The 15,990-nt window shown below is 34.0% G+C and overlaps 1 protein-coding gene and 1 long non-coding RNA gene across 2 annotated transcripts; both read right to left on the bottom strand.

The window, feature by feature from the left end:
* Nucleotides 1–5,019: 5,019 nt before the first annotated feature.
* Nucleotides 5,020–15,648, bottom strand: LOC134256553 (fructose-1,6-bisphosphatase 1-like). The gene is made up of 7 exons (XM_062739230.1): nucleotides 15,353–15,648; nucleotides 13,879–14,041; nucleotides 11,958–12,050; nucleotides 11,612–11,752; nucleotides 10,810–10,947; nucleotides 9,252–9,368; nucleotides 5,020–5,837 (listed from the first exon to the last, which is right to left on the bottom strand). Exons 1-7 carry the CDS (start codon nucleotides 15,529–15,531, stop codon nucleotides 5,649–5,651), a joined length of 1,020 nt encoding a protein of 339 aa, XP_062595214.1. The 5' UTR covers nucleotides 15,532–15,648; the 3' UTR covers nucleotides 5,020–5,648.
* LOC134256554 (uncharacterized) lies at nucleotides 5,858–9,224 on the bottom strand. Its single transcript, XR_009989741.1, has 3 exons — nucleotides 9,037–9,224; nucleotides 7,451–7,625; nucleotides 5,858–6,735 (listed from the first exon to the last, which is right to left on the bottom strand). It is a non-coding gene; the product is annotated as an uncharacterized LOC134256554 (long non-coding RNA).
* Nucleotides 15,649–15,990: the final 342 nt, after the last annotated feature.

The following is a 15,990-nucleotide window of genomic DNA, read 5'->3' on the forward strand; positions in this document are numbered from 1 at the left end:
GTATACTCTTTGCATTCTTTACACCTGACTAAAGTTTACTGTCATGGGTATTGGCATGGAATGGCGACCCATGTTCGTGCTGGTTATATTGTATTACCTTTGTTTACATTTTATTGCAGTTACAAAAATTTTGTGGCACTGACCAGTGCAACTGTTTTAAGTTTCTTTGGTATCTTCCTCTCCTGCATTGGAAGAAGTACACAGTTATTTTTTGTTGTTACTGAGTATTGTATAGCATATGTCCATGTACACCAGTGACAATTCATTACACTGAACAGTGACCACACGGGCTCTATTTATAGGGGCTGCAGATATAGCAAGAGCTTGAACAAATACGGCGGACAAGTTCTTTTTACAAATAGTCTTCAGCGTTAAACTAGTTAATATCAACTTATGGAGAAAAGATAGTACATTCATATTTCGGTTTATCTAGGTCAAGGTCTGTTTTGGGTACTATCAAGCAATTTTTGACAGAGTTATGCCCCTGGACTTAGAAAAATTCCAGTTATTTATGGCAAGCCAAATTCACAAAAATGAGCTTAACATAGTTTCACAGTTGATAAACTAGGTTTATCGACTGTAAACTATAGTTTACAAACCGTGAACTATAGTTAAAGGAGGACATCGGAGTATAAATAGCAGCCAATGAGAAAAATGGTGGTATATTTGATTTTTCTGGCCACATTCAGATTGCAGAGACTTATTTACAAATATTAAAATACTGAGTCTCCTTTATCACCAGATTTTTGTCATGCTAACTCTCCTCACTAATGTCCATCTTTGGTCACAAATTAAATTTGCTGGAAATTTTTTCTAAGCTGTATTTTTCATTGAAATATTTGAAGCAGGGCTTCTATTTCTATTTGAAATTCAAAACTGACAGCAGTGGGTGTGGTTTAGTTTGTTATTGTTTACACCGGAAGTTGTCTACATCTCATGCAGACATTGTAGGAAAACAGAATGCTGCAGTATTTGACTTACTTTCATCTCTAGATAAATCCAACCTCCAAAAATAAAATCCATGATTTAAATTTTTTTCACATCTGTATTGAAATTAGAATATTATAAAATCCTCACAATAGCTGTACAAAATAAATACCGAGTCAAATATATTCCTAGCCTATCTATATACAAACAAAAAGAAATAAAAGAGAAGACACAACTGACTGTCAGATAAGAAAATAAATTATTCCCACAAATGACCCATGTATTGTACATCTTTTGGATTTGGTAGCCATGTTCTCACAATGTTCACTACACATGTTGGCATTATGTCACGTCTGTGCCATTCCTGTCCCGGCTGAAAATGTTCCAAAGCTCGCATTTTTTTCACAACATATCGGGGATCACTCCATACTCCACGATGTAAAAGCATTGTCCAAAATCTTTTATATTTCTCCTTTGGTAATTTAGAATTCCTGGGGTGGGGCAGTCTGAATGGTTCCACTTCCCACCATAATTGCCTGTTGTTGTCATCTGTGATGCAGGGTTTGCAGAGGCAGAATGGGCATTCGTCTCTGTTATTGTCTTGAGGAATGACAAATTTTTCTTCTTCGACATTATCTTCTTCATCATTGCCACAGCAATCGGGTCCAGTATCTAATTCTGTATTTGTCTGAACACCTTTGTCTACACATTCTGACCTTACACATGTTTTCCCGCCAATTTCCTCTTCCTGTGATGTGTCAATGGGGCGAAAATCCCATTCACTATGCAGAAAAAAATGTTTTATGGCCTCCATCTGCATTTCACTTACATCCAAAATTAATCTCTGTCTTTCTTCCATTTTGCTTACAAAATAAAATAACACACTGATGGAAAATGGTGTCTAAAGATTACGGTGTAGATACTAATTGATGCAATGTAGGTAGGTACTAATTGATGCAGCTGTGTGAAGTCTGACCTCCCCACATGATTAGATGGTGATAAGAGAATGGTTTATTAGTTACTGCAAATTTGTGAATAGGGCCAAACTAAGGAGAATTCTGTTTATGTTAATATTTTTTTTCCTTAGAAATTAAGGCAACTTTATTTTTTTTTTAATTAAAAAAAATGTAAAGAGAAATTAAAAAAAAGGAAAAATCAATACATTCGAACAATAATACATGTAATTTTATCATGAGGTAACACGTTTTCCTCTTTTATAACAATAAATACCCCCCCCCCCTGCCTCCCAGAAAATCCATGATAACCAATAAAGGATGGTTTTGGGTTACTGACCAATATATACTAAAACAATTACTCTCTGAACCATCAAAATCTTGTATTCAAAATCATGGCAAAAAACGTAGAATCCTCAAAGAAACGTCCACCAAATTTTAGACTTGAAATTCCAGGTGATGGAGAATTTAAAACTAAAATTCAAGGAAAACTCCAAGAGGTGAAAACATTTCTCACTTCCAAGCGCAATGCACCTGTAAACAATGCTGTTATTATTGAGGAACTTTTGGACTTTTGGCTAAAAAAACACTCAGAGGACCAAAGAGTGGAGCCGGATCAGACACAATTTCCATCAACATATCTTCAAGTCAGGAAGAGGGACGTAAATCAGAAAATGTTCGTTTGTGCAGAATCATCACTTTTGAATATATGTGAACTTTGTGAAGCTCATACCAAAACCTGTGATGGAAAATTGAAATTTTCAAAGAAAACTATGAAAGGGCATGTCATCTCTTTGCGTCTCCAATGCTCCAAGGACAAAATGCATAGTTATTCCTGGTCATCATCACCATATCTACCCAATGATGAATATTTAGTCAACCACAGAATATGTCATGGTCTCATTTGTAGTGGAATGCTACCATCTCATTATACAAGATTCTCAAATGGAAGTGGATTAGGATGCATCAACTGGGCCAGGAGGAAACAATTTTTTGAAGAATATAAAAATTCTGTTGAGACCGAATATCAGGAATCCATTCAAGATGCTCTTCATGAAGAAATTGGAAGTTACGAAGATTTGGATGGAATTAACATTTTAACTGATGCTAGGCATGGATGGCGTAAAAACGCAAAAGACACATCTGTAGTGGCCATCGGTGAGAAATGTCATAAAGTTTTGGATTGTGTCCATGTCACAAAACAACAGGACCCAGTTTCTCAACGACATGAAAGAATTGGCACAGAAACCATTTATGAAAATTTCACCTCCCAAGACGTTACCGTCAAGATCCACTCTCACGACAGAAATCTCAGTATCAACAAATTCATCAAAGACTCACAAGAAACAACAAATCAAAACGACTTATGGCATTCAGTGTAAGCACTTAAAAAATCACTGAAAAATATTTCCAGTGGCAGTAAGAAGTCCGAGGGTTTTACCTGGAGTGAGCAGCTAGTTGACAAGACCGAACCAGTTGCCACTCATATTCATTGGGCTGTTCGTCACTGTGAAGGAAATCCAAAAAAACTACAAGAATTTATAGAGAATATAATTCCGCACTATGAAAACTTGCATGAAAAGTGCCATCCAGAGTCACGATGCAGAAAGGATGAAAAGTATGAACCTTCTCGAGTGGTGTTAACAAGTAAAATCGCCAAAAAACTTTTAGAAAATGCACTGAAAGGATCAGTAATCTATAAATATCCTGAGGATTATGTTTTAGGTAAAGATACTTTCTATGTAGAAAGTTTTAATAATGTCATGAACATATTTCAAGACAAGAGAATAGTGTTTGGAGAAAACCAGTATAAACTCAGATCAAACTTAGCTGTGTGCCACTGGAATGAGAACGTTGACAGGGAGCACACCTCTGTGTATCATTCCAGGAATCCGAATGCCCCGAGAAACCAAAAAGGGAAGAAAGTGTACAAAAAACTAACATTTAGATACAGGGATAATATTTGGTGTAAATATGTAGAAAGCTTTTACTGAAATGAACTGTTATAATATTAATATTGAGTCCAGAAAATGTTGTACATATATGAAATATCAATATTATAATGTAATTGAAATAATTAATTTTTTTTTTATTTTATTCAGAATTTTATATAATCAATAATGTAATTAATCAATAAATCAGCAGTGTGTCTTGTAAATCCTGCTTTGTATTTGTTTATACTCTGTAAAGATTATCACAGTGGGCGACTTGTTTAGCCAAGTAACACATGTGCTGTCTTCTGTTATCAGCATGCTGGAGTTTATTTTTAACTTGGCTGCAGCAGTAAGCGCCGCCCTACACCAAATTTGCTTAATTGCACTACCACCGGATTTTCAAGTAGGTCAAGCTCGGCCTTTAACAATTTGTTAACTATTTGTTAACTACAGTTTACGGACTGTAAACTATAGTTAACAACGTTAATCTTTATTTTACATTTGTAAACCATAGTTAACGCGATAATCTATGTTTCATAACCGTTAACTATACTTAACACCGAAAACAATCATTTGCGATTGCAAAACATAGATTATTTGATAAATACAGTTCCATGCCGATACCCATGACAATAAAGCAGTCAGGTGTGACAAATCTGAAGAGTATACCCTGGTGTTGATATATCGTAGATAATGTTATCGAAAATGGCATATGCCTATTCGTGTTCAGCTTTAATGTGAAACAAACATTCCCTACTGTGACCCCACCCTACCCCTGGAGGCCATAATTTGAACAACTTCAAATCTACACTATACCATTATGCTTCCAGGTAAGTTTCAGCTTTTTCTGACCGAGTGATTCTCGAGATTTTTTAATGACCCCACCCTATGTTTGTCTTTTCTTGATCATCTCCCCTTGGAAGGGGGCTAGGCCCTAAGGTCATGAACAATCTTTGTGTGAAGTAGTAGATTCTAATGTTCTTCCATAAGAAAGATATGGACCAGACACATTTGCACAGACAAATGGACAAGGTGATTCCTATATATCCCCCCAAACTTCGTTTCCAGGGGGATTATAATCATTAAAGCAGTGGAGCTCATATCTCTTGTAGTTATGTTTTCTTGCTATTAACTGCTACATTTCACATTAATATTAAAAGATATGTTAACAAGATATAAATCATTCAAATTAATATGCCGATCTCCTCAGTCCACAAATTTATTCGAATAAAAAATACAATAATCATCATGCATTAATATAATCATATTTATTGCAATAATATAATTTTAAGATTTTCATACTCTTCATTTTTTCAATGGCACAATCATAAGGAATTCTGTCAAAAGTCACAAATACAGCAACTTTACGAAAAAGGATACAAAATTTGCTCCCCCCAAAAAATAATAAAAGTATAAACAAAACTTTTGGCAATACAAAATATTATTACCATAAGAATAAAAATAATTCTCCAATCCTTTCCGTTATTTTATTACATTATAAATACATGTTTTTACGATTGTTAATGATAAGCTAACAATCCCACATTATTCATATTAAAGCTTCAATAGAAACTAGATTCCATATACCTGTTTTTAATAACAAGTTTTGCAGTAGATAATTAAATTACAATTGCACTGTATGTACATGTGTTATACCTATCAGTTAAGCCTTCAATGTAGGACCACAACTTCCCAATAAAACAGATGATTTGTGGTAAACAATATACGTCGATGGACATTATGCTTATGAGACCAAATATGTAGTATGAAATTTATATTAAAAAATAATGTAGCTGTCTGAACAAAATGTTTTCCAGTCTACACAGCCCCCTGTCTATAGACCGTGTTTCTTGTACAGCTCAATGACATCCTGTACATCCTCCTTGGAACCCATAAACACAGGACAGCGTTCGTGAATTGACTGGGGAACAATATCCAGAATATTCTGTGTTCCTGTCACAGCAAGCCCTCCTGCTTGTTCCACAATGAAAGCCATGGGGATGCTCTCATACAACATCCTCAGCTGAAAAACAAGCCAGCATCATGAACAATACGGAGATAATGGAGAAACCAGAAGTCTCTGATAAGACTGTAGCTCTACTGGTCTGTACGTATAACAAAGGAAAAGTAGCACTTGGATTTGAAACTTTGCAACAGGCAAGCAATATATAGAATTACGTATTTTAGTGTAGTCTACTTGTGTGCCAAGTTATATTGAAATCAGACCAAAACTGTTAGGGGGAGTAGCATTTTGAAAGTATTTCAAAGAAATTTCTATTTTTAGTAATCAGAGCAACACCATTCATCAAATCAAAAACAGATGCACAGAATTATGTATCTTGGTGTAGTCTACTTGTGTGCCAAGTTGTACTGAAATCAGACCAAATCTGTAGGAGAAGTTGCATTTTGAAAAATTGTCTGCAGACAGACAGCTAGACAGACGGACAACATACTATCGCATAAGCTCTTCTGGTCTCTGACCAGTAGAGCTCAAAACAAACCAGCATCATGAATGATGCTGAGATAATGCAGAACTAAAGGCCAACAAAAATGATGCCCCCACAGGATTTTTTAAAATTGTTGCTACCAATATTTATCTAATTATTATGAACCAGAAACAAATTTTCCCCTTTTTTTCCCTGGAACAAATGACCTTAAATCTGTCAATAAACACTGGGTGAAGACCATGACGAACATTCAGTTCATAAAGAATCTTTGCGTCAGCTATGAACTTCCAACTTTTCTTCAATTTAAGCTATGATTGTTACATGAATTATACGATGTATGCTTTTTTTGTTACACAATTTTTACTTGTAACTTGTACAAATTTCATTTTGAGACTGATGCAGTTCCAATACCTGCACATGGTCATTTTCAGTAGGCCTTGGCATCACAGAAGACAAAGAAACAATTTTTTAGCTCTACTGGTCAGAGACCAGAAGAGCTTATGCGATAGTAATGCGTCCGGCGTCCGTCCGTCTGTCTGTCTGTCTGTCCGTAAACAATTTTTCAAAAACGCTACTCCTCCTACAATTTTAGTCTGATTTCAGTATAACTTGGCACACAAGTAGACTATACTAAGATATATAGAATAGTGCATCGGTTTTTAATTTCGATGAACGGTGTTGCCATGGTTACTAAAAATAGAATTTTCTGTGAAATTTCTTAAAAACGCTACTCCTTCTACAGTTTTGGTCTGATTTCAATATAACTTGGCACACAAGTAGACTACACTAAGATACATAGAATAGTGCATCGGTTTTTGATTTCGATGAACGGTGTTGCCATGGTTACTAAAACTAGAATTTTCTGTGAAATTCCTTTAAAACGCTACTCCTTCTACAGTTTTGGTCTGATTTCAATATAACTTGGCACACAAGTAGACTACATTAAAATACATAGAATAGTGCATCGGTTTTTGATTTTGATGAACGGTGTTGCCATGGTTACTAAAACTAGAATTTTCTGTGAAATTCCTTTAAAACGCTACTCCTTCTACAGTTTTGGTCTGATTTCAATATAACTTGGCACACAATTAGACTACACTAAGATACATAGAATAGTGCATGGTTTTTTGATAAGTACAAAGCAGTAGAGCTACAGTCTCGACAGAGACTTCTGGTTTCTTTTTTTTACAATAGTGCTCACTGCTGCTATACCTATACTAAGAAACACACTCATATAAACCTAATCATTGTCAATTTCTAGAAAAGAAATGCTTTGTTTTAATTGTGAGGACTTGGGTCCAGAAACAGAATGAAAATCAGCCAACCTCTCACTACACAAAGTTGAAGATGTCCCATTTTTAGCTCTACTGGTCAGAGACCAGAAGAGCTTATGCGATAGTAATGCGTCCGTCGTCCGTCCGTCCGTCTGTCTGTCTGTTTGTCTGTCTGTCCGTCTGTCTGTCTGTAAACAATTTTTCAAAATGCTACTCCTCCTACAGTTTTGGTCTGATTTCATTATAACTTGGCACACAAGTAGACTACACTAAGATACATAATTCTGTGTATCGGTTTTTGATTTCGATGAACGGTGTTGCCATGGTTAATAAAAATAGAAATTTCTGCGAAATTCTTTCAAAATGCTACTCCTCCTACAGTTTTAGTCTGATTTCAATATAACTTGGCACACTAGTAGACTACACTAAGATACATAATTCTGTATATCGGTTTTTGATTTCGATGAACGGTGTTGCCGTGGTTACTAAAAATAGAAATTTCTGTGAAATTCTTTCAAAATGCTACTCCTCCTACAGTTTTAGTCTGATTTCAATATAACTTGGCACACAAGTAGACTACAATAAGATACATAATTCTGTTTATCAGTTTTTGATTTCGATGAACGGTGTTGCCGTGGTTACTAAAAATAGAAATTTCTGTGAAATTCTTTCAAAATGCTACTCCTTCTACAGTTTTAGTCTGATTTCAGTATAACTTGGCACACAAGTAGACTACACTAAGATACATACTTCTGTATATTGGTTTTTGATTTCGATGAACGGTGTTGCCGTGGTTACTAAAAATAGAAATTTCTGTGAAATTCTTTCAAAATGCTACTCCTCCTACAGTTTTAGTCTGATTTCAGTATAACTTGGCACACAAGTAGACTACACTAAGATACACAATTCTGTGTATCGGTTTTTGATTTCGATGAACGGTGTTGCCGTGGTTACTAAAAACAGAAATTTCTGTGAAATTCTTTCAAAATGCTACTCCTTCTACAGTTTTGGTCTGATTTCAATATAACTTGGCACACTAGTAGACTACAATAAGATACATAATTCTGTGTATCGGTTTTTGATATCAATGAACGGTGTTGCCGTGGTTACTAAAAATAGAAATTTCTGTGAAATTCTTTCAAAATGCTACTCCTTCTACAGTTTTAGACTGATTTCAATATAACTTGGCACACAATAAGATACATAATTCTGTGTATCGGTTTTTGATTTCGATGAGCGGTGTTGCTGTGGTTACTAAAAATAGAAATTTCTGTGAAATTCTTTCAAAATGCTACTCCAAATACAATTTTAGTCCGATTATAATATAAATGTGGCATGCAAGTAGACTGCACTAAGAACATAAAGAGACTTAATCAAGGATCATTATTCTATTTATTGCTGTTGAAAAGTTTCAATTTCCAACTGCTTAAGTACTTTTCTCTTCCTTTGCTATAAGTACAAACCAGTAGAGCTTCAGTCTCGACAGAGACTCCTGGTTTACCATTCAAAATTATACCAAATGTTTTTTTTTTTAATTCAATGTTTTAATTCTTTTTCAAGTCAGTATATATATTAGTCATATTTTTGCCAGAACATGAGAATTGAGCAAGTAAGGTATTAAAGGTTTTTTGACATTGTATGCTTTTGCTTAACATCAAATTTTTTTTTTTTTTTTATTTTAAGCAATAAATAGAATTTACAAGTTTAAAGTCAAACCTTGCCCTTGGGTGCTTCTGAGGTTGCAGGGTACATAAATATCCCACCATAGACAAGTGTTCTGTGAACATCTGCTACCATTGACCCAATGTACCTGGCTCCATACGGCTTTCCTGTCTAAAATATTGGAGGGAAAAGTAATGAATCAATATAAAAGCCTCTATGTGAAAAAATGCTAAGTTTGGGTTTTTTTAGCCCCTTTGAGGTCAAAGCTCGATCCCTATATCTTTTCTGATCAGTGTGGGACCTTCATTGTACACTGTATTTTAGAGCCCTACTCTAACACCAGAACCTCTGAGCCAGAGGTTAGGAATTTCACAATACAGAAGCATACTTGCTCACCATAACCATGTACTAAGTTTGTTTAGTACCCAGAGACAGTGGTGATTTAAAAGAAATATAGAATTTCACTAAATGATTAACAGAGCCCTGTTTTATCACCTAATACCATATTCACAAGTCTTACCACATTCATATTGTTTCTCTAACAATATTCTTGTTTAATTTTCTATGTTTATGTTTTCAAGGATTTCCACTGCAGGGATTTTCCACCCCATTTTGGGAATGGGGCCCAGGCCCTTCCAATTGGGATTTTTAGAACTTTTTGGGAAATTTTATAGCAAGATGTATTTCAATAAATAAACACTTATGATAGTTCAAATTGACTTTTTACTTCATATTTTCAGAACTTTAGTCCAGAAAACAGATCTATTATTATTATAAAGTTTTAGCCAAGTCTCCAAAAAATATGTTTATTTCATAAAGAGTTCAAACCTGACCATGTTTGTTTTACATGAATTTTTCAAAATTTAAACACAGGCTGTTCATTTTTGGGAAAACTGGAGTGATTTTGCAGTTGGGAATAAGGCCCATATTCGGCCCTACAGGGGGCAGTGGAAAATCCCTGCACTGAAACCTATATTTTATTCTTTCTAAAAATGTATGATATACATACATTTTGAGAAATATATCCATAACCGCTATTATAATTAATAACATATAATATTGCTATTTCCTCAGTTTGGGACCTTAAGTTGTGCTCTCTGTGGATATTTGAAAATTGCTGGGTACAGATTCTCAGAGGAGAATGATAAAGCATAATTATACAAATATGGTAAGTCGTTTTCATTCCATGGTGTTAAAATTTCACGATATCTCAAAAAGTACTAATTGGGATGGTTTTAATTTCAGGCTGCAAGAAATTTATTCAAATTTCATATAAGCATTTAAACATTTTTAAAAACTAATAATAGCATTCACGGTGGGTTTAATTTGGCAGAAAAATGATAAATCGTGAACATAGCAAAATTAAAACCATAGTGATTATTTGCCAATCTACAGTATATAAATTGCATGCATCTTTATATGTGAGCATACAAGTTTGTTCAAATCATAACTCCTAGTGGTAGGGTGAGCAAATGAGAGTCAATGGTTCATTTGTAAAATAAATTTTGTAATAAATACAGTTTCTTGATTCATGGAAGTATTAATTACAGAATGACAAAGTTTGTATTAACTACTTGTTTCAGATGGACACCAGGCAAGACAGTGTGTTTACCTTTGGTCTCTTTTTGCTCTGTACATATTCCACCGTAGCTTTGTCCCAGAACTGCTCATAGCCTTCATTGATCGAGTAAATCTTTCCTCTTGGTTTGACTTTTATGTCGGGCTCAGTCAGGATAAATTCTCCAATGGACTGAAAAATTTAAAATATTAAAAGCAAAATTAATTTCCTTGAAGACAATGTCTATCACAGTATTGATACCTCAGCAAAAATAATTGAGAATGATGCAATTATACATGCATTGTCTTAACTCAGACCCATAATCAATAAACTGAAAACAGAATTTAGTCAAATTTAAAATTCTTATATCTTGATTTCAATTCAAAAAATTTGAAAGTTGCAAGTTTATAAAATATTAGAATTCACACACTCACTGACAGTGAAAATTTGGTCTTAATTTAAAAAATTAAACAGATTTTGAAATTTTGACGTTGAGGGTAAATCTATCTTGAATTCTGCAAGCAACCCCCTTTTTTCATGAATGGATTAAAAGTTTTAAAAGATAATTTTGTAATTTTCTTCATTATTATGAACCTGTAGCTCCGCTGTTGAGTGTTGAACAGACTTGCATGTAATTAGTCATACTGCAGATGCTGCACATGACCTATATTTTCTGCACATGACCTATGTTTTCTGCACGACCTAAATGTGCATTTTCTGCACAACTCATACTTTCTGGAAAAACATCTAGACATCTGAGGCAATGTTCTTACATGCAAAAAGATCATATTATAGATAGTAAGACAACTCCCTAGGTATTAAAAACTGAATAATGAAAGGAAAAAATCTAACTTACCGGATCAAGCATGAAACCATTAACACCGTTTCCAATGGACAGAACAATCATTGTGGCACTACCATATAAGGCATACCCTGCCCCCACCAACTCCCGCCCACTCTGTAAGCAATCCTTCTCAGTGGCAGGCCCATCATCTTTCTGCAAAAAATTAGTAAAGAAATAAGGTTTTCACATGCATATCTCAAAAAAAGTGGACTTCACTTAATACCACTATAGAACCTAGTAAATAAATTTGTAAAGATTTGTTCATTACATGTACATGATTGTGAATTTACAATTCTTGTATATATTCTAAAAACAGGTATGCACAAAGTACCTTTTAGTAACTTTAGTGTAATGTTACCTTTCTGTAAATAGCAAAAATAGACCCAATAGATACTAGACAGTCTATGTTTGAGGATCCATCCAAGGGGTCAAAGGTTACTATATATTTGCCCTGAAAGATACATATAAAATAATTTTTTAAGAGTTACTTTTAAGATAAGTTCACAAAAAAATTACCATTACCCATTACAAGTATAATGACAATTGGTATCAAGTAGGCACTATGAAGTCAATTTTTGTAATGGAAATCTCCAATACTGCAAAATCATTTTGGTTGATGGGAATTTTATTTTGTGGTTGAAGGACAAACATGAAAATGACTTTAAATGTAATTTTTAATTCAATTTTAACAATTAGTCTGGGGCATAAATTTGTTTGTCTTTTCATACCATGAAAATTGAACCCCCCAAAAAATTTGATTTCATAGTACACGTCCAATCGAAACATTGAAAAATAGGTGCAAAATGGCACTATATACAGTGAAACATGCTCATAATGAATTGATGCTTACAGCAAAGGATTTTCATTACCTATGACTTTAAAATATATGTATTAGAAACTTATCTAATGAAATATACACTTAAAACAAAGCAAAATCATCAGTCCCTGACGCTTCATTATAAGTGACTTTTACAGTATTATAGTTTTCATGAAAATTTCATAAAGAATTGCTGCAAGATTTTAAAGGGATGACTACCACTTGTTGTTTAATGTTTTTAAAAACACTATTATTGTACTGTTTCAGTATCTGTAGATGATTCTTTATATATGTAGTAGTAGTAGTAGTAGTATTTATTTGGTATCATTAGGGTTGGACACCGGTACACAGTACCAGTACCGTACCGAATAGTTACTTCAAAAATACCGGTAAAATACCGTTTCATTTAATACCGGTACTGATAACGGTATTTCTTAATCTTTAAAACATTGTTATACATTTAAAATTATCTTTAGTTAAGATTCCAGACTCGCCTAAATGGAATTCTCATGCACTGAAAGGGTAGGCTAATTAACGAAATCAGTACTAAGTAAGATACTTCCTTTCTACAGCCGATATTCGAGGGAAACCAATGCGTATTAAAAAATATTTAGATTAATCTTGTTTCAGTTTTATTAATAGAAACTGATAGAAATTGTCAATTAAAAAGGCAAAACGTTGCGGATTTGTGATGTCATCTCTCTCCATTTTTCATGTTTCGTCGTTTAGTGCTACCAAGCAAAATGGCGACCGGATGACGCGATCAGCTGTCATTTAGCAGAGAATTAGACGGCGGTGTTTGTAATTTTTTTTTTATTTTATAGAGATTCAGATTAATCTGTTTTGTTGATTATTTAATAAAAGGTTGAATTATAGAAATGGAATATATTTAACACATTTTAGATTATTATATTGAAAGTTTGGTTATAAGCGATGATAATTGAAAGCACATTTGTCATTAAAATAAACCCGGATTCTCATGCATCAAGGTATAGTACCGTACCGTTAAAAATACCGTATCGTTTCAAAAATATCGGTATGGTATCATACCGTTTCATCCTTAACGGTATCCAACCCTAGGTATCATGTCATCATACATAAACAAATACACATAATTATACATGATCTTATAAAAGATGGAAGTTGGTAATCAAGATTTTATAAATAAATAATTTAACATGACTAGATAGATACCAGGATAACCCATTAAAGCTCGAGAGCTTATTTCCAATGGGGTCCTGTCTTAAATAACTTTAAAGAATAAATAACAATACATTGTAATGAGTATTCCATCATTAAAGCACTATAATACCTTTGTAGTGCTTTAATGATGGAATATGTACAACAAGTATACAACAAAACTTGTCCAGAATGTCTATTACAAAGTCAATTATAAATTCCTATAAGGTCTATAAATCAGTTGTTTGAAATGTAGCTGGATTAGACTTGTTTCAGTTCGTACCCTTTTCTCTGGTTCCACAACAATTGCGTGATCATTTTCCTCTGACACCAGGAGACAAGTTAGAAAGGAAGACTTGAGCATGTTAATAAACAGGTCATTAGCCAAAACATCCAACTTTTTCTGGTCATCTCCAGACACATTCTCTGTACCGGACATACCAAATCTGGAAGATGGTTTTAGAGAGAACATCTGAATGAATGTAAAGGTATTGGCAATAGGGAAAGTAAGAAATAAGAAAAAAATCCTGTCTTTAAATCAGTTGACCAAAACAATTAATTATTTCTGGGTAAATGACATATTATGATTAGCCTGTATGTATGTGTATTAATAAACTCTGTGCTTAAAGTGTACAATATAAAGATGTTCTTAGGAATTCATGAAAAATTATCCTTTCCATTATAAAGATTCAAACTTTCAATCATTGTTAACCATCAGTAGGGTTATGAATGGTCTGGCTTGGTTATTCTCAGAAAAGGTTTCATACATCTCCCTAGTAAAAAAGCTCAAGGCCACACCAATTTAATTTCTTGTTCGTTGGACATTTGATGAAAAAAAGTACGAGAGGGCTAGCGGTTAAATAATAATATTATTACTTTTTGTAGGCAAAATTTTTAGGCAGGGCGTGAAAAAATTTGAGCGGACAATTATATTTTTTCTGATTTGCAGAGAAAGTATATTAAAAGTACGATAAATAGAGTGGAAATGGAACAGAAAACAGCACAGAATTCCAATGGTGCGGGAATTTTAAATATTATTTGTATAGTTTTGTTTAAATATGAGCGGGCGGATCCGACGAACAAAAAATTTTATTGGTGTGGCCCAAATGAAAAATATATACCAAAGGGAAAAAAAATAAACACCTTGACTCGAATGCTCTTGATCAACCAAGTCAATGTACTTTAAAGTTTACCTACTGCAGAGAGATTGCTTAATCAGGGATTATACCATGTCATTTGTTGTACAGAGCACTGTAATCAAGAAGAGCAGGAAATCGGCTGTTGTCTGTAACGATGACACAGAACGGTGAATCTAACGTATCCGATTGCTCATGAAAAGATCAGTCATTTATTAAACTTGTATACAAAGCTTCATCCTCAGGGATTTCAAAATTGTAAACCTAATTTCTATGTATATTGCATGCTTAGTATTTAAGGTATTATTTTGAAAACTACAAATGCATACGAGGGGGCACCTGCACTTCAAGTGGCTGTGATTGATTTGACACTAATACAATTGTACATAACGTTTAGTCATTTAAGAATTATTTTGTCAACTATTTTTCCCCAAATAAAATAAATAGTTTTTGCGTTAAATGTTGTGTTTTCTCTTAGCAATCAAGTTTAACTGGAACAGATATTAAACGGAATACTTAAGTTAAGCTAGGTTGTTTTTCTATTTTTAAAATTTTATTTTCCACAGGATTCAGAAACTGACAATAAGATCAGTACAAAGTCCAAGGTCTGTAGGTACATACATTTTGTGAATGCCTGCTTTCCTGACAGCCGAGGACACCGCTTTCACTGCCGTCTGTATGAAGTTGATCAACTGAGAAAAGTCACCCGTGGCCGAAGGATGCTTTTTCTGCTCGGCTAAAATGAACCTCGTAAGGGTAATAGGTTCCGTGTCGATGGGGTTAGCTCCTTTTTCACTCATGTTGAACTCTGTTGGAGAAACTCAATCCAGGCCAGAACTGTGTCAACTGCAATGTGCGCTGTAAACCTCTTATCTCAACCCTTGCTACTCGTCAACAACAACACGACCTCGACCTTCTACTTAATATGATGCAATATGATTGGTTAAAAATCGACACACCTTCTAGAAGGTTACCGAACCCGAGTTCTTACTTTGATGGGGAAAAATTTCAAAGTAAAAATGCACTACGAAAAAAATTTCAAAATCTACTCACTGAAAAATTTATTTAAAGTGCGTCAAAAGTGGACATTTACAGACACTTGATGCACTTTGAAAAAATTAACCATTAAATAAAAAATTCTAGACATAATATTATTTTTGATTATAATAACTACTTAAACTAGACTAAGACAAAACATGCAGATTGCTGCATGTATCTCATAGTAATTGCTTGACGTACTGTCTACTTAAATATTTAGT

The sequence above is a fragment of the Saccostrea cucullata genome, unplaced genomic scaffold (assembly GCF_032062105.1).
Source record: "Saccostrea cucullata isolate Sc308-1 unplaced genomic scaffold, CSIRO_AGI_Scuc_v1 ctg90, whole genome shotgun sequence".
NCBI classification, from domain to species: domain Eukaryota; kingdom Metazoa; phylum Mollusca; class Bivalvia; order Ostreida; family Ostreidae; genus Saccostrea; species Saccostrea cuccullata.

Excerpts from the sequence above, each read along its gene's own strand:
- LOC134256553 (XM_062739230.1), bottom strand. The coding sequence starts at position 15,531 with ATGAGTGAAAAAGGAGCTAACCCCATCGACACGGAACCTATTACCCTT. Across the intron at positions 14,042-15,352 it reads AAAGCAGGCATTCACAAAAT|ATTTGGTATGTCCGGTACAG; the intron begins GTATGTACCTAC and ends ACCATCTTCCAG. Across the intron at positions 10,948-11,611 it reads ATGGTTTCATGCTTGATCCG|TCCATTGGAGAATTTATCCT; the intron begins GTAAGTTAGATT and ends TAAATTTTTCAG.